General features: G+C 41.7%; 1 protein-coding gene across 1 annotated transcript in view; it reads left to right on the top strand.

The window, feature by feature from the left end:
* The window catches only part of INO80D (INO80 complex subunit D), a 49,613-nt gene extending 30,301 nt beyond the window's left edge, over positions 1-19,312 (top strand). The window contains exons 6-12 of the mRNA XM_081095486.1: positions 1,224-1,332; positions 8,328-8,552; positions 10,570-10,679; positions 12,803-12,936; positions 14,880-15,097; positions 15,802-15,959; positions 17,610-19,312. Coding sequence (XP_080951612.1) covers positions 1,224-1,332; positions 8,328-8,552; positions 10,570-10,679; positions 12,803-12,936; positions 14,880-15,097; positions 15,802-15,959; positions 17,610-18,775 — 2,120 coding nt within the window. The 3' untranslated portion in view covers positions 18,776-19,312. The remainder of the gene's footprint in view (positions 1-1,223; positions 1,333-8,327; positions 8,553-10,569; positions 10,680-12,802; positions 12,937-14,879; positions 15,098-15,801; positions 15,960-17,609) is intronic.
* The last annotated feature ends 237 nt before the right edge of the window (positions 19,313-19,549 follow it).

Below are 19,549 nucleotides of genomic sequence, written 5' to 3'. Positions count from 1 at the left end.
ATTGTCAGTATTTATACAACTTTTAAACAGGTAAAACCTTTCTGTTGGAAGCTAACAATTATCCAATCATTAAAAACAATAGCATTTAACAAAATAAGTAAGCATTGTTCATACTATATTTCTGTACTTTTCCCTATAAATTTGTTTTTCAAAATAGAACACTAAATGGGGCAGCTGTTGTTTAAAAAATTCAAAGAAACCCAAGCCACCCTGCTCTTTCCTCTTCCTATGGAAGGCAGGAGCCAGGGAATGGCCCTGCCTGCTCGATGAATCCTTTCCTCCACTCGTGTTGGGAAGGGGATGGAATGTCTTTACTTTTGACAATTCTTTCTAGGGTCCTTGTTGATGTCAGAGTGACTTCACTGGCACCTTCTGACTTTTTTCTTGCCTGAACTTCTTTTCTCACCGTTTTGAATATGTTTTGCTTTTCTGACATTTTAGGTGAATAATATTTTGATACTTATGAAAGTCTACCCTTTTTTTTTACTTGAACTTTCTTTGCTTGTGTTGTTTCTGCTCCATTTGTGAAATGTCTGATAAAAGAAGTTCATCCGTAAAAAATAATGAAATCTAACAGTATGGGTAGACTTAGAGGTTATTATGCTAAGTGAAATAAGTCAGCCAGAGAAAGACAAATACCATATGATTTCACTTATAGGTGGAATCTAAAGAACAAAATTGAAACAGACTCATAAACACAGACAAGAGACTGATGGTAGGCAGAGGGGAGGGTGTTGGGGGACTGAGTGAAGGAATTAAGAAATCCAATTTGTTAGTTACAGAATAGTCACAGGGATATAAATACAGCATAGGGAAGATAGCTAATAATTAATAATAATGTATGGTGTCATGTGGGTACAGGAAATACTGAAGGAAACACTTTGTAAAGTATATGATTATCTAACCGCTATGCTATACACCTGAAACTAATACAAAATAATATTGAATGTAAACAAATTGGGGGGGGGGGGCACAAAAACAAAAAAAGTCCATCCTTGGACTATAGCCTTTTTGCAATAACGTCATTATTTTAGGCCTGAATGTATGTCATACATTCATTATTACTGTCTTTGTCAGGTAGCGATGACACTCACCAGGAGGCACTTATTCAGACTGTGGTAGCACTTGCTATTGATGTTAGGTCACATATTTCAGGTTTCTTTTTATCTAAATTTTAAATAAAAGTAAATTTTTTCTCACTTGCAATAATCTTTCCTGTCCAGGGTTGGACTGGTCTGAAGAGAGTGGAGAGGAACTGGAGGACTCGGAGCAGGCCTCGCCATATCAGGTTGCATGGTCCATCCGAGAAACCCTCAGATATGAAAGACACACGTAAGTCTTCCTTTTCGTTTTTATTCTTCAGTGACCACTGTAGCCAATGGATTCTTTCCTATGTGTGCAATTTTTGAAAAACTTACTGGATTTAGTTTTATTGTAAGAGAGAGAAAATAGATTCTACCTGGAGAGAAATATACTATATTGTTTGAGGAAAGTTACTCTTAAGTTTTCTTAGTTAACTTGTTTCTGTACCTTTCCCAGTTATCACTGAGGGAAATAATTGTAATAGAATTTTGAATTGAAAGGGACCTTAGTGATTTATCTGAGCCCATTTCCTCATTTTACAGAAGAGGAAATCAGGACCCAGCTAGGTTAAGGAACTTGCCTGTGGTCCCAACCCAAGGCTACTTGGAAGTCCCATTCTTTGAGTTCTCCTTATCTTTGTTGGCCCTATCCCCATAGTATCTGGAAATAGTGCTTTAAAAAAAGAAAGTTTTTATTTATTTATTTATTTATTTATTTATTTATTTATTTATTTATTTATTTTGAGAGGGAGAGATAGAAACATTGAGAGAAAAACCTCAATCAGCTGCCTCCTGCACACCCCTTACTAGGGATCAAGCCTGCAACCCAGGCATGTGCCTTTACTGGGAATCTAACCAGTGACTTCTTGGTTCCTGAGTCAATGCTCAACCACTGAGCAACACTGGCAAGGCTGGAAATAGTGTTTTTGACGTCACCTCTGTCTTCTGCAAGATTTACCTATTCTTTAATATTTAATGCACTGAATATTTCTAATGTGCCAACATGTTTTTCAAGATAATCTCATGAAAGGTTCTTGGTATCTACCTTACTGGGAAGCTGTAGATTAATGCACAGCTCCTTCAGTGATAGTGAGGAAGCCAGTGCTGTTGTTTTCTAGGGGACTGCCTTAGAGTCAGAGGAATTCACCTGGTGCAGTGTGATGGTACTGAGATACATCCTTATTTATAGGGCCAAAGGATAACTCACAAGCTCAGCTAATTATTTTTTTTGAAGAGTACTGTGGTTTGACTAGATATTCAGTGAGATGGAGAGGAAAGCAGCTATCTGCCTCAGGTCAACTCGTAGAATTTTGCAGTTTCATTGAGTGGACATACATATAGACTTCAAAATGTGATTTGTAAGTACACCCAGAGGAGATGAAGCTTAGGGAACTGATTCACTAGACACTGACGTCTAAACCAAAATAACCAGTTTACAGTGAGACATATAATCTGTAAGTAGTACAGATGTTCTCTAAGCAGAACTACATAAGAAGCAAAATGCAATCAGACGCTTACTTGGGCATGGAATTAGAGCAAAAAGAGTTCGTTAGGTTTATTAATGGTCAGTGTCCTTAACCTAGAGTCTGAGGCATCCCTTTGCAGCCCTGGGACTTATTTCCCACTTATTTGTCCTTGCCCTCCCTATCGCCTACACACTATTGGAAAATGCCATGTTTCTTCTCCCTCTCCTGATGTTCCATTTTAGATGTCATTCAAAACTGTTTCCTTACCATTAGCAATTCTTTCAGATAGAAGTACAACTGAGCTTTTGGATCTGTAGTTTTAGAAGTCTTATCAGATTTGGAAAAATTTTGGCCAAGTTTTCTTCAATTATTTTTCTTCCCCCTTCTATTTGAGAAACTCTAGTTACACATATTTTAGGCTGCTGGAAATTATCTCTAACTTACTGATGTCCTGCTCATTCTCCCCCAGTATTTTTTCCTCTCTCTGTTTCATTTTAGAAAGTTTCTATTGCTGTCTTCAGGTTTGTTTTTTGACCAGGCAGTTCAGAAAGAGATTTAGTCTATTTCCTTTGAGACCAAAAATGCATCCATAAGCCTATCTTATCCTGTATGTAGTTGCTTTGGGTCCCTTAGAATATCTCAGTTGCCATATTGCCGTAAGTCTTTTACTCCTTTTTTTGTTTCAACTGTTACCTGTATGTGAACAACTCCCAGATTTTTTTCTCAGGTCTGACCTTTCTTTTGAGTTAGAACTCCTGATCAGATATTTCTTATTAAATATTCTGCCATACCCTAATTCAGTATTTCTAAAATTAAACTCATTATTTTCCTCAATATGTAGTGCCTTTTTTTGACTCCCCTATTTTTATCAGATGTTACCTTTTTGCTCTTTTGTTGTTTTTAAAAAGTAAAGTAAAAAGAATTTTACTTGAGGAATTTCATGCCATGCCTTGAGATTATAGGTAAGCTGGAAGTCTTAGGAAACCAGGTTTGGAATTTACTGCTCTGTATTTGGAGTTATTAGCATTTAAATAATTGTAATGCCTGTACTTACATTGTGATCTTACATATGTCATTTCTTTTCATCCTTTTAACCTCAGGGATAGGCAAGCCAGCCAGCTATATCTCTCATTTCCTTGAAGGAAGGAAAGTAGCATACCTTGAGAATCCTCTAGGTGCCAGGCCTTTCCACTGCTGGTAAATGATGGGAACTGGCCCTTCCCTTCCCAGTTTGCTACTCTTCATTAGCAAACCCAAGTGTGTGATATTAATGTCATAGCATCTTAGAAGTGGGAAGCAAGTTGGAGATTTTCTAGTTTAGGACCATTTTAGGGATGATCTGTGGACCTACTCTGGTCATGTGGGAATTATGAGTAAGCTCTGAACACTTCTGTGAAGATGTGGCAGCCGATGCATCTTTCCGCCATCACCTGAGAACCACTGATCTAGGCCAGTCCTCCCTGCAGTAATAGTCTTTTCAAACAGCAGTTTTGGCAAGTGCTTACCCACTGGCTTTACTTCCTCTAGGACTTGCTGTTTCTCCTCTCTTTTCTTTTTCTATTAATGGCACATCCATCCTTCTAGTTATACAGATTCAAAGTCACTGAGTCCTTGGTGACTTTCTTATCCTTCATATCCAGTCACCAAATTGAGTTAATTCTTTGATGATAATGGCCCTTATATGTCTATTTCATTCTGTTATCTCTGGCTTTTTACTTTAGTCACTCCCATGCCTTTCAATTGTTAGTTGTTGACTCTGAAATCTGTATCTCATCCCTAAGTGCGCTCCAGTTTATCATTTCCAACGGTTTTGCCACCGCTCCCTCTCATACCTCTCAGCTCTACTTGAAATTCGCTGGGTCTGAAACGGAATTTATTTTTTGCCCCAAATCTGCTCTTGCTCCTGTTCCCTGGTCGTTGCTGGTGGAAACTGCTGAGTGATTATTGTCCCTTCCATTTCCCTTGCCCCGTTGTTACACCTCATCCTCTCCAGTTCTGCTGTTGCCACTATGGTGTGGCTCCCTGTTATCTCTTACCTGGAGTTTTATAACAATTTCCTCACTGTTCTCTTCTTCTGTCTGTTCCTCCACTCACATCTGCTGATGGTGTAATCCTGCTCATGCACAGCTCTTACTGTGACCTATTTTCTTAAAAATCTACATGGTTCTTCACTGCCTTGGAATAAAAGGTTCAACTCTTTAATCTCGTCTTCAGGTGTAGAAAGTTTACCTTACCTACCATCACTCTCCTACAAACCCCACACTTTAGCCAAACCAAGCTACTTGCTGTTCTCCATCCTGTCCATCTCTGTATCTTGGCCTATATTGTTTTATCCTTGTGAGGTACCTTTTGTGTCTTATCTTCAAATTCTGCCTTTTCTTCAAGCTTCGGTTCTGTTGTCATCTCCTCTGCAAAGCCTTTCTTTTATCCAGCAAACCTTCTAGTGAACACTAATAGCACTTTATCTATGCCTCTCTTATGTTACTTACTGTTGTGACTTAGCATTAATGATACAGCCCTTAGGGCTCTGATACAACTCCCAAATTGACACTTGCTGTGGGACTTGGGGCAACAATCCTATCTAATAAAAGAGAAACATGGTAATTGGCGTACGACCGCTACCGTTCCCATTGGCTAATCAAGGCGATATGCAAATTAAGTGCCGGCTAAGATGGCGGCCGGCAGCTTGAAACTAACATGAGGCTTGCTTGCTTCAGTGATGGAGGACTCCAACGTTCCCCGCCTGCCGCTGCAGGCCTCTGAGCTGCAACTCTAAGCAACTATGTAACAAATATAGAAGCTAAACAAAACCCCAGAAACCTACTTTCAGCAGCGGAGGCCTAAGAGCTGGAGCCAAGCCTCAAAGCTAAAGCTGGCCCAGAATAAAAAAAAGAAAAAAGAAAAAAGGAGCTGTTGGGAGCTTCAGTCACCCGCCAGCCTGAAAACAGCCGTCAGCCCCTCACCCAGACTGGCCAGGCACCCCATTGGGGACCCCCACCCTGAAGGGTGTGTGACCAGCTGCAAACAGCCATCATCCCCTCACCCAGGCTGGCCAGGCACCCCAGTGGGGACCCCCATCCTGAAGGATGTGTGACCAGCTGCAAGCAGCCATCATCCCCTCACCCAGGTTGGACAGGCACCCCAGTGGGGACCCCCACCCTGATCCAGGACACCCTTCAGGGCAAACCAGCCGGCCCCTACCCGTGCACCAGGCCTCTATGCTATATAGTAAAAGGGTAATATGCCTCCCAGCACCGGGATCAGCATGACGGGGCAGCGCCCAAACCCCCTGATCACCCTGTGGCTCTGTGTGTGACAGGGGGCGGGGCCACCACCTCCCTATCCACCCTACTCTGTTCGTGACAGGGGAAGTCGCCCCAACCCCCTGATCAGCCCTGCTCTGTGCCTGATAGGGGGGAGCTCCCCAACCCCCTGATTGCCCTGTGGCTCTGTGTGTGACAGGGTGCGGCACCCCAACCCCCCTCACCACGGGCCGTGCTCTGTGTGTGACGGGGTAGAGCCATAACCTCCCCATCGGCCCTGCCCTGAGTGTGAGAGTGGCGGCGCCCCAACACCCTGCTCGGCCCTGCTCTGTGGGTGATAGAGGGTGGCTCCCCAACCTCCTGATGGGCCCTGCTCTGTGAGTGACAGGGGGCAGTGCCCCAACCTCCTGATTGGCCCTGCTCTGTGCATGACAGGGGGTGGCGCCGCAACCTCCCCATCGACCCTGCCTTGAGTGTGACAGGGGACAGTGCCCCAACCCCCCAATCGGCCCTACCCTGAGCGTGACTGAGGGTGGAATCACAACCTCCTGATCGCCCTGCTCTGTGCATGACAGGGGGTGGCGCCCCAACTCCCCAATCGGTCCTGCTCTGAGCCCGACCAGGGGCTGCACCTAGGGATTGGGCCTGCCCTCTGCCACCCAGGAGCAGGCCTAAGCCAGCAGGTCGTTATCTCCCAAGGGGTCCCAAACTGCGAGAGGGCACAGGCCGGGCTGAGGGACCCCCCTGAGTGCACAAATTTTTGTGCACCGGGCCTCTAGTCTATCTAATAAAGAGGGATATGCTAATTGACCCTCACACCATTGCAAAAGATGGTGACGCCCACAGCCAATAAGGAGGGAATATGCTAATTGACTGCCCCGCCCTCAAAGATGGTGGCACCCACAGCCAATAAGGAGGGAATATGCTAATTGACTGCCCCGCCCTCAAAGATGGCAGGGCAGTCCCCTCAGCCCTGCCACGCGCCTGCTTCCAGAGTCCCCCAGTCTCCTCAGCCCCCCACCCGCCAGGGCCGCCCGAGGCTCAGGTAACCAGGGCTGGCCGAGGCTTGTGCTGCTGGCAGTGGCAGCAGCAGAGGTGTGATGGGGGCATTGCCTTCCCCTGATCGCTGGGTCACCTCCTGCTCCTGAGGGCTCCCAGACTGTGAGGGGGGGCAGGCTGGGCTGAGGGATCCCCCTCCAGTGCATGAATTTTCATGCATCGGGCCTCTAGTTCATAATAAAGATTCCTGGGCCCCATCCCATGGAAACTCTGGTTTTGGTCTGAGGAAGGTCTTGGGAATCTGACATTTTAAAGAGCAGTTAGACTTTTCAAATTTGAGGTCAGATGTTTGAATCATTGGCCTGACTGCCCCACAGTTTCAGGTACTGAGTCTATCCTCTTGAATTGTTTAACTTTGGGATGCATTTATCTTATCTAAATTACATTGCAAACTCCACAATGTTTTGTTTCTCCTCTATGGTACTTAGCGTAGTAGACATACAGTAACTGTTGAATGCTGAATAAATGAAAAGGTTGAAGTAAAAGCCTTCAATTGGTATACCTGTAGAGAGTGTACACTGAAGGGAACATGTTTCTTAGGACATACACTAAATGGAATTTGGCCGACAGCCTGTTAATGGGCTATTCTGAAGGAAAAGGGAGGGATGCCGCTCGAGAAGAGAAACCAAGCAATGATTTACAGAAGATGAGTAAGATAGCATTTTGTTTGTAGGGTCACATGGGTGCTATTTATTTATGTTACAATTGAAGAGAAAATAATTAACATGGTCCATTTCCAAGCCTAGTGTGCCTTATTTCTAACAGTAAAAAGTGAGATAGAAAGGTGCCCTTTCTAACCTGGTGGGTAGTGGACATTGCCGACTGACCACTCTTTCTCATGGAGTCTGGATGTGCCCTTAGCATCCTTTTCAATGGAGTGCTCCCAATCAGTGACATTAGCATAAAGACAGAAGAAAACCTGGTGTATGAAATGTGTAGGATATCTCCTGTGGTTAAAAAAAATTCTGTAGAATGATTGTAATCCCTACAATAAATTTTTTTGTGTGTTTAGCAAGAAAAGCCAGTGTGTCTAAAGGGGCAGCTCTTTGATAATGTGCTGTTAGAATTCACGGCTCTATTTCTGGTATGACCTATCTTACGAAATTATGCTGTTTCCTCATAGCTGTCATGCCACTTACTGAGACTTTTTATTAAGTAAAGGTAAGTAATATATTCTTCCTAAGAGTTTAGAAGACCCAGAGCACTGTTTAATTCTGATATGCTGAGAAGGTTAAGCTTAAAGCATTGGGTTGCCTCTGTTGCCTGCCTTATTGTTGAAATATTGTGCTTATTTTCAGCTCTGCTGGAATTCTCTTCCACTAATTTTGTTAAGTATGTGTTCACATGGCACAAATTTTAACCCTGTGCATCCAGCTATCCTTCCTCCCCGCGTTTCCCTTTTCTAAAAGGAGCCTCACAGGTAATCAGGTTTTCACTTCTCTCTTTGCACCTTCCAGGTCAGATGACGATGACACGGAGAGTAGGAGCTCCAGGGTGACCCAACTTTGCACTTACTTTCAGCAGAAATATAAGCACCTCTGCCGCCTGGAGCGGGCAGAATCCCGTCAAAAGAAATGCCGGCACACGTTTAGGAAAGCCTTGCTGCAGGCGGCCAGTCGAGAACCAGAGTGCGCTGGCCAGCTAATCCAAGAACTGCAGAGAGCTGCGTGCCACCGAACCAGGTCAGAGCCGTGCGCAGCGCCCACTTCTAAGGAACCTGTCCTCTCTTTTTTGTACTTTGTGAGAAGATAGCTGGACACGATGGGCTGTGGGCACTTAAGTCTGAAATATTTATGCATTGTATTTTGGTTTTGTTGCTCAAATATGGTTCTACATGGATGGCAAAATAATACTGCATGAGCCGACATTAAAATTAAAGCATTACTGCCCAGCTGGGGGTTGTAGGTTCAATCGAACCCTGTCAGGGCACAGACCAGAAGGGAGCTGATCGATGTCTCTCTCACTTTGATGCCTGTCTGTCTCTTTCTGTCTCTCTCTCCCCCTTCCTCTCTCTAAGCATGCTCTCCTGTGAGAATTAAAAAAAAATTAAAGCATTACTGTATTTTTCTAGAGTTTGATTAGAATTTATTCAGTAAAGCATAAGAGAATGTTACCTATCTTTAAAAAAAATACAATGCCTAGAAATTTTGTATGTCATTTAAAAGTAATATTCATAGTTTTTACTATGAAAGTGGCATTTTACATTTTTTATTTTAAAAAATTTTTTATTTGAAATGTGTTTCTGTTAATATCTACATTGTATGTTTAAATATTTTATTAACACTGGATGTCTTGGCGGGGGGAGTCACTGTTTATAGTGCAGATACTTGTGTTACTGTGAAAAATATATAAAAAGGGCAGTGCCTGGCCAGTGTGACTCAGGTGGTTGAGTGTCAATCCATGAACCAAGGGGTCACCATTTAGATTCCAGGTCAGGGCGCATATCTGGTTTGTGGGCTCAATCCCCAGTAGTGGCCATAAAGGAGGCAACCAGTCAATGATTCTCTCTCATCATTGATGTTTCTATCTCTCTCCCTCTCCCTTCCTCTCTGAAATCAGTAAAAATATATTTAAAAATAAAGTAAATATTTTTAAGCGGGGAATCTCCATAAATAATAATATCATCATTCACAAAACAGAACGAGCACTATGAACATTTTTATTCTATTTCCTTCTAGTCTCTCTCTCTCTCTCTCTCTCTCTCTCTCTCTCTCTCTCTCTGTGTGTGTGTGTGTGTGAATCTCCAGTGAGCCATGTATTATTTGTATTAAAAAGCAAAATTGAGATCATGCTATATGTATTTTATTCTTTGCTTTTTTTCCACTTAACACTGAATTATGACCTCCTTTTTACTTTAAAACATGACTTAATGGTTTCATAATATGAATGTCTGTCTTTACATTTTTTCATTTTTATGTATGTAATTAAGCAAAATTAGATCTATATTGTCTTAAGAGTTATGTGTCCATTTTTCTCCCTTAAAAATATAGCCATTCCCCAATGTCCTTAGATTGTTTTGAAAATATGATTTATAATGTTTATATAATATTTTATTGATAAAAACATCTTATTTAACTAGCTAAATAATTTTCACATTTAGAAGGCTTCGTTCTGTATTGAGTATTATTTCACACTTTTTAGTTATTACATTATCAGATAACCTTGAATATATATAGTATGTAACATTTTAGGAATTTATATCTAAATTTTAGTAGTGGTTGTCTTCAGATAGTAGGCTTGACTGCTTATTAGGTATCATACTGTATTTGATGGTATTTTAGATGTGTTATCTTTTCTTATCTCTACTTTACAGGTGAGGCAGTTGAGACTTATGTAAGGCTAAGTAACTTGCCACAGTCACACAGCTAGTAAGAGGGAGAGATGATTTTCAGAACCAGGTCTGATTCATCTAGTCTCATGTTCTTCATCACTTTTCTCTACAATCTTCTTTGTGAAGTAAAAGGAATCAAAATATCACTTTAATAAGAAGAAAACAGATAGGCATAGTTAAAACTGATTTTTTCTTTTGTTAGTAGATTAGGGAAACTGTGGAACTGGTCATTGTAACCCATGTTTACATTTATTTAGTGAATGTAAAGAGGTAAAATGTTGGTATTACTTTATAGTAACATAGTGTTGAAAAATTGTCCTGCATTCTTAAAGCATTTTTTAAAAATTAATTTTTTTTCCCTTCCTTAGCATAAGCCGGACCAAGTTGAGGGAGGTGGAACCAGCAGCATGCAGTGGCATGGTGAAGGGTGAACAGTGCACTAACAAGGCCCTTCCATTCACCAGACATTGTTTCCAACGTATCCTACAAACTAAATTGAGTGTGCATTCAAGTCTTGACTCATTCAGGGCTGAGTGTTTCATTCTTTTTCTTTTAAATATATTATTGATTTCAGAGAGGAAGGGAGAAGGAGAGAGAGATACAAACATCAGTGATGAGAGGGAATCATTGATCAGCTCCTCCTGGGGATCGAGCCTGCAACCCGGGCATGTGCCCTTGACCAGAACGGAACCTGGGACTCTTCAGTCTGAAGGCCGATGCTCTATCCACTGAGCCAAACTGGCTAGGGCTGAGTTTTTCTTAAGCCAAGTGAATGACTTTTGTAAACATCTCTATTTAATATTTAAAATAATTTTTATATGACTTCTAATTTCCATGATGTCCTCCGGGTAATTTTTTCTGCTTATATCATTGCAGTTGTTCATTCTAGAATCACATTGCAATAAGCAAAATTGACAGCAACTAGCGGGTTCTTCCAGTGGCTGTCACTTGATTAAATTTTGTTAACAGAATTTCAATCCTTCCAATGGTTCTAGATAATTTGCAGCAAGTAGCTGTAACATTGATTGATGGAAAAATCAAATCATATTATTAAGAAACTCTTTTTAATCTTCTAAGAAACATACAGTTTTACAGTGTGCCTTTTGCTGTGGTTTTAGTTTGCTAATTGTACTGAGTACAGCGCTGATTTGAAATGAATAAAATGTAAACATCACTAAGAAAGAAAATACCTTCAGACAGAAAATACTTGAAGAAAACTTACAGTAAGGGCTTCAGGCTGGTTATGAAATCTTATTGCTCTCACTTTTATTAAACATTTAAAAAGAGTAGCACTTAAAAAATTTATATGGTAACAGTTACTTAATGTACTACCTGACTTTTGCCCTCCTTTCTATTCTTGGGGTTGTATTTTCACAACTTTTTTAGCAGCAGTTTCTGTGCAGTAAAGGCTTATGAAGAGTCTTAACTATAAAAGCATAAGGGAAATAAGATACTTTCTTAATAGATATAAACTAAATTTCAGGGAAATGTAGTTAGTGGCTAAAAGTATGGATTCTTAAAAATGTTGGCCCTGGCCGAAACCGGTTTGGCTCAGTGGATAGAGCGTCGGCCTGCGGACTGAAGGGTCCCAGGTTCGATTCCGGTCAAGGGCATGTACCTGGGTTGCGGGCACATCCCCAGTGGGAGATGTGCAAGAGGCAGCTGATCGATGTTTCTCTCTCATCGATGTTTCTGGCTCTCTGTCTCTCTCCCTTCCTCTCTGTAAAAAATCAATAAAATATATATTTAAAAAAAAAAAAATGTTGGCCCTGACTGGTTTGGCTCAGTGGATAGACAATCAGCCTGTGGACTGAAGGGTCCCAGGTTTGATTCCAGTCAAGGGCATGTACCTTGGTTGCAGGCACATCCCCTGTGTGGGGTGTGCAGAGGCAACTGATGGATGTTTCTAACCCTATATCCCTCTCCCCTCCTCTCTGTAAAAAATCAATAAAATATGTTTTTTAAAAAATTTAAAAAAAATGTTGGTGCTATAGAGCTGATGTTCCAATTTAGTAGTATAGTTTTGATTTAAAAGGAGTTTTTCTTAAGTTGTAAGTTTGAGTTTAGTGTTGGAAATATGAGGTGAAAAATCCAAATTTGGGTAGATGAGATTTTTTTTAGAATTATATCTATAGCTAACTAATTATGTTGTATTCTTTATTTTTTCAATAACAGTATATATTAAATATTTTGTATTAGTTTCAGATGTTTTTATTCTTCATGGTGAGTATCATATTTGAGGAAATTTTCCTTATAAGAGAGTATTGTTATTTTTAACCATTATAGTGGAACTTCTGGGAGGTTGCATGCTAAGAAGGAAATGACCTTGCTTCCCCAATAACAGAAATCAGAATGACCATAAAGGAGACGAGTATTTAGGTGCCCGTTGCAAAATAGACTCCTTCAGGCGTATCTCCTGATAAATAATGATAAAACTACCATTGTTTTCCCATCTCAGGAGTTGGGTTGGTTCTTCAGCTTTTATAAATAATAAAATTTATACTTACTAAGCACAAGTGAGGAAAGAAGAAAATTTTACATAAAAATTGAAAAGTTAAGTAGAGTTGCAATGTGTTTGATTCCTAACTTAAAAAACCCCAGACATCCTCTTGAACCGCTCTCAGCAGCTCTTCTCAAGCTGCACGGCCAAGTTTGCAGATGGACAGCAGTGCTCTGTGCCTGTTTTTGACATCACACACCAGACACCCCTGTGTGAAGAACATGCCAAAAAAATGGTAAGTCCAGATTTTATTTTCTGCAGCAGAGGCTTTCAAACTTTTGATAGCTTTCCATAAAAGGAAGTATTTTGTGACTTAGTACAAACTATGTATATGAATCACAGAAATAAGTTTTATGAAACAATACTTTTAGTACCTGATATTTGCTAGGCTGTTCTATTTTACTAAAAAAAAATTACTGGTCTTGACTCATTGAATTAGTTTCATACTCTCCTTTATAAACAGCAACAATGTTTTAGCAGTTTCTTAAATATGGGTATTTTATTTACTATATATTCCTATGCTATACCTCTCTTCTCCTTAAGTTATATTTTCTTATACCTAGCAGATTTCCCATGCTTCTTTTTGCCTTATTTCTCTAGGTTTTTGTTGTTTTAGATACAGTTCTCTGAATGTTTTGGCTATTTGTTAAAATTTTGGCCAAAAGCCAAACCTTGCTGTGTTTGTATTGAACAATCATTATTTTTGTTAATGGTAGTGTTATAAGTCTTAATTAATTAAGAATAGTTTAGAGGAAAGATGAGTCTGAATTAGTGACCTATCTGATTATGCAATCATTTCAAATACATGCACTTTTATTGTTTTCACCCATCAGACACTTAATGAGTTCTTCTGCTCTGTGCAAGGTATTGTTAAAGCATATGTACTACAATGCTGAGGGAACAGTTCTTGCCCACTGTAAGCACGCTACAGTTTCAGGGGTCCCTGATTGAGAACAGAGCCAGTGATCTTTTGGTGCTCGGGATGCTGCTCAACCAACTGAGCCACACCGGCCAACGCAGTTACTATTCTTTCAATACTATTGTCTATTCTTTGTTTATTTATTTAGTTGTGTTATTGCTGAACTCATCCAATCGAAGGTGACAGTGGTTGTAAAAACCACTTTTTGTATGTACCACCAAGGAAGAAAAGGTTCTACACAGTGCATTTCTTACACTTACGGTTTGTTAGACATGGATTCTGTATCGTTCTTGCTTTCAGCTGGATTATTTGACCTGTGGAAGGTAGTATTTTCTACTTACATCAGCTGTGATCCAGCTTCCTCTCCTTGGTGGTTGTTTTCCCTTTTCATTGGGATTTTGCTTTGCAAAAAAGGCATTGTGGTCAGTTCTTCAATACTGAATGTTTTTGCTTCACTAATAATAATTTATACCCTGATGCTCTTTGTGTTTTTCTGCATACACAATAGTTTTTCCTCTACATGTAAAACCAGTAGTGCATTTACGTTAATTCAAACAGTGACGATACAGAAAGCTGTGACCATGTGTGTTTGCACATGTGTGCTACTCCTCTCATCAAAAATCATTCCCCTTTGCCTATAAAATAAGTTTAAAATCTTTAGTAGGGTATTCAAAGTCATACATGATCTGGTATCAAACTTCTTTATAGCTTACTTCTGTACTTCATCCTCCATTATGCCCCAAGTACCAGTCAAACACAATTATTTACTGTTCTTTTTGACTGGTTTCTGCTATTTTCTTTAGCCTAGAAAGGTCTTCCCCTCAACCCCAAGGACTTAAAAATTTTACTTGTCTTTTAATCCCACAAAACTAAAAGTAATTGATTTTTCTTTCGTTTTCCCAGAGGTGTTTATGTCACTATTACCCAATTTTCTCTACTGTATTTATGTATGTATTCATGTTTTTGCCATGACAGAGTAAGTCCTTTGAAACTGCAAATTAAATTTTAAAATATTTTATGCTACAGCACCCATCACAATGTCTTTAAATGTGGGAGAATGATATGTATATATTGAATTGATTTGCATTATATAAAAAATGGGGTTTTTAATTCATTTGTTTATTATACGTAATTTTAGGTATTTAGTGTATTTAGGCATTATGTAAAATATTAAAAGATATAAGTATTTTTTTTTAGGTAGCTGTTAGATTTTCCCCAAATAATCTCAGTTTAAAAATACCCCTTTATTCATTTCAAAGGATAATTTCTTGAGAGGAGATAGCTCCCGGAAAGTTCAGCACCAGCAGCAGAGGAAACCCAGGAAAAAAACCAAGCCTCCTGCACTTACCAAAAAACACAAGAAGAAGCGAAGGCGTGGACCTCGTCGACCCCAAAAGCCCATTCCCCCTGCAGTACCCCAAGGGAACCTCAGCATGCCCACCAGCGTCTCACTGCCAGTGGAGGCCTCTCAGATCCGGTCAGTGACGTGCCCGAGTTCACGGGTTCTGATTGTTCTCAGGACACCTCGGTTCATTCACTTCTCTAGTGCTGGAGCTAGGCTACAATACACCATTTGGTGCATCAGCCTAAACTTTTTAGTTTTCAGCACAACTTTTACCAAATATCTGATTGGGATATATCTGAAATAAAGCTTTTGTTTAAAACAAAGAGAGCAGATGTTGAAACTGAGGATTTAATTGTCTACTCTTAGACTTTTCTGTTCTACAGAAATTCCATATCTGTCCCAGCAGAAGTATTCCATCAGAAATTTGATGCATTATTAGTTTTGGCAGGGGTAAGCATTTGACCATATGAATGAGGCTTCTGTTTCAGCTAAGCATTTTAGTTTTATCTGTTTATTTCACTTTTAAATATTATTATATTGACCAGACTTGAAATCCTATAAAAAGTATTGACACACTTGATATACCAAACTGTAATTTATTATAATTTGAAGTAAAAAATATTATTTTGAAATGGTTGTCTCAATACATGAGTAAAGGTTGTAGAAATATGTGACTATATGTGGTGAGGTCTGTTTGCTTTCAAATTTCCTTCTTTTAAAGTAGAAAGGAGGCATTTTGAGTTAGGTTTTCCCGATTTCTTGCTTGAGGACCCTGTCTGGGGGGCATGGTGTGAAGGTCAAGGGGAGTGGTGGGGCAACCTTGTCCTCTTCCCCAGGAGCCCGTCCACGCCAGAGCTGAGTGCTGATGAGTTGCCGGATGACATTGCCAATGAGATCACTGACATTCCACACGACTTGGAATTGAACCAGGAGGACTTCTCGGACGTCCTGCCACGGCTGCCTGATGACTTACAGGATTTTGATTTTTTTGAAGGTATTGTCAATATTGTTAGTCAAGAAAAGTGAGTTTTAGCCCTAGCTGGTTTGGCTCAGGGGATAGAGCGTCAGCCTGTGCACTGAAGGGTCCCAGATTCGATTCCGGTCAAGGGCCCATGCCTGGGTTGCAGGCTTGATTCCCAGTAGGGGGCGTGCAGGAGGCAGCCGATCAATGATTCTCTCTCATCATTAATGTTTCTATCTCTCTCCCCCTCTCCCTTCTTCTCTAAAATCAATAAAAAATATATTTTAAAAAATGAGTTCGTAAAAAGGGAAATAGTTTTTTGAGATGTGTTTGAAATATTCATTCTCACATAGAATGCCTTCCACTGTAGATAGAGAATATGAAGCTGCATAAGCCAGTTTCTCCTTTTCAGAAAGTAAGGATTATGCAATTTGTTCAACCTCATATAGACTTAGTAGGTGGATAGTTCAATAGACATGTTAAAACTTCACTCCTTTAAAATGAAGTAATTTTACTCGAGTTAATTTGTTTTAAATATGTTTTTATTGATTTCAGAGAGTGGAAGGGCGGGGGAGAGAGAGATAGAAACATCAATGATGAAAGAGAATCATTGATCGGATGCCACTTGCCTGCCCCCCTCCCCCTCCCCTCCCTGCTGGGGATTGACCCTGCAACACAGGCATGTGCCCTGACCAGGAACTGAACTGTAACCTGGTTCATACACTCAACCACTGAGCCACACTGGCCAGACTTGAGTTTACTTTTGAGCAAAGACATTTCAAACTTGAGTTTATTGAAGGCATTTAGTTCTTGTTCTGATTTTAATACTCTACCCTGTACTTTAGTTGAAATATACTTTTCCAAAGCAGTTTGCTTAATCCAGTGGTTCTCAACCTGTGGGTTGCGACCCCTTTAGCGGTTGAACGACACTTTCACAGTGGTCGCCTAAGACCACCCTGCATATCAGATATTTACATTACGATTCATCACAGTAGCGACATTACAGTTATGAAGTAGCAACAAAAATAATTTTGTGGTTGAGTCACAACATGAGGAACTGTATTTAAAGGGCCAGAAGCTTGAGAACCACTGGCTTAATCCCACCAATTATCTGGTGTTTTCATGGGGAATCTTTTACACTTCGACTGTTTCTTTCACTATTAAAAGCTGGATATTTTTGTGGTGAATTAATCAAGCTTCTAACCATAGATTTTTAAAAAATATTGGTAATAAAATCAGGGTAGGCCCATCAGCTTCCATATTACAAACATTAGTTACAAATGGAAAAAGAATGAAGAATGAGAGGGAAGTAGTAGAAAGCAGTGCGGAAGCCTTATAAGATAGCTTGTGAAGTGAGTCGAGTGCCCAGTGCTGTGCTAGCCCTCGCAGGGAGTTTCTACGTCCTGGGCTTGCACGGCTGCCCCTCCAGCAGGAGGAGTCCACAGCAGAGCTCCTTCCTAACACTCTGATAAGAGGGTTTATTTATAAATAAACTGAAGGCGCGCTACCAGCCCCAGGAGAGTTTGAAATTTCATTTTTCCTTCTAGCCTAGTCCTTGCAAATTTCTCTTCCCAGCAGGGCCTCTCTTGGAGAGCCACTGTCAGGGATACTTCAGATGGATGGTGTTTGAAATGTGGGACCTGTGAAAGCTCTGCTGATGCACCATGACTTTTGTTTGCTTAGGAAAGAATGGAGACCTCCTCCCAACGACCGAAGAGGCCGAGGAGCTTGAACGGGCCTTGCAGGCTGTAACTTCTCTCGAGTGCCTGAGTACCATTGGGGTGCTCACCCAGTCAGACGGTGTGCCAGGCCAGGAGTTGTCGGATAGAGGAATAGGGGTGTTCGCCGCAGGTACTGGAGCACCAGGAATTCAGTCCTTGAGCCGAGAAGTGAACACGGACCTGGGGGAGCTGTTGAATGGGCGCATAGTCCATGATAATTTTTCTAGTCTAGAGCTGGATGAGAACCTGCTCCGCTCTGCTACCTTGTCTAACCCACCTACACCCCTGGCAGGGCAGATCCAGGGGCAGTTCTCTGCCCCAGCCAGCGTTGGCCTTACTTCTGCCACTCTGATCAGCCAGAGTGCACTTGGGGAGAGAGCCTTCCCAGGACAGTTTCATGGACTTCACGATGGCAGCCATGCCTCCCAGAGGCCACACCCTGCCCAGCTGCTGAGCAAGGCAGATGACCTAATCACCTCACGACAGCAATACAGCAGTGATCATTCACACTCCTCGCCCCACGGAAGCCATTATGACAGTGAGCACGTGCCGTCTCCCTACAGTGACCATATCACCTCTCCCCACACAACATCTTTCTCTGGTGATAATATGGCAGCTACCTTTTCAGCAGAGATGCCCATCATGGCACAGCACTTGCTCCCAACCCAACTTGAGGTGCCACTTGGAGGAGTCGTGAACCCCAGAACTCACTGGGGCAATCTCCCTGTCAACCTTGGGGATCACTCTCCATTTAGCAACCTTCTCGACGCAGATGGACATCTTCTTTCCACTTCCCTGTCCACGCCACCCACCACTTCGAACTCAGAGACCACACAGCCTGCCTTCGCCACCGCGACCCCCAGCAGCTCCAGCGTGCTTCCGGGGCTGCCGCAGACCAGCTTCAGTGGCATGGGGCCCTCCGCTGAGCTAATGGCCTCCACCTCTCCCAAGCAGCAGCTCCCTCAGTTCAGCGCAGCCTTCGGCCACCAGCTGAGTTCTCACAGTGGCATTCCCAAGGACCTGCAGCCCAGCCACAGCTCTATAGCGCCTCCTACAGGCTTCACAGTAACAGGTGCCACAGCTACAAGTACCAATAATGCATCTTCTCCTTTTACCTCCCCTAACTGAGCGTGTCTGTGTGTCTGCAGGCAGGTGGGGAGCCTGGTGTTTTCTATCTTTGTTTCCTCTTTTATCACCCCTTCCCCTTTTCCTAAAGAAGATTTAAAAAATAACAGGTGGGGGCGGGGGGAACTCCCTTTTCCGGTTAGACAAGTTCCCCTGCGGTGGACCGTGCTGCAGTGTTCACGCGTGCTCCTTCGCACTGGTGCTCATTCCCTCCTGGCAGGTTCACTCCCCCCGTGGTTCCCTTAGTGGCTCAGCACAGTGACTGGATAGAATTGACTCAGCAGCAAGTCCTAGAAGTGGAAGATACCTCAGATTACCAGTGCCCTTTACTATTTCCTAGTATTCAGATCAATGCTTTCCATTTTATTACCAGGTCTTTACATAGGTGGTTCTAGATAGAATGGTCCCATTCATCGAGTCCCCGTGTGTAAGACGTAATAGCAAATGGTGTGTGGAGGCCGATCAAGACTCTGACTTAACAGCAACTGCTAAAAACCAGTGAGGCCAGGATTCCATTCCTAATCGTGATCACATTTAATTAAAAAGAAAAAGAGTAGTCTTTGGACTGCCTGTGTGTATGTGTGCGCCCACACGTGTGTTTCTGTGCAGGGCCGGAGCAGCTGTCCTATTGTTGTTCTCTTTTGTTCCTAATGAGCATATAAGACTCTGACTTCTTCCCCACACCTCACACCCCTACTCATGTTGGTCATTCTCTCCCACTGAGTTAACGAAGTTCCCTCAATAGAGAGGGTGGTGGTCTGGTCACGTGAATGGCAC

The sequence above is a fragment of the Myotis nattereri genome (genome assembly GCF_964212035.1).
Source record: "Myotis nattereri genome assembly, chromosome: 7".
NCBI classification, from domain to species: Eukaryota; Metazoa; Chordata; class Mammalia; order Chiroptera; family Vespertilionidae; genus Myotis; species Myotis nattereri.
This window is presented reverse-complemented; position numbering and strand designations above follow the sequence as displayed.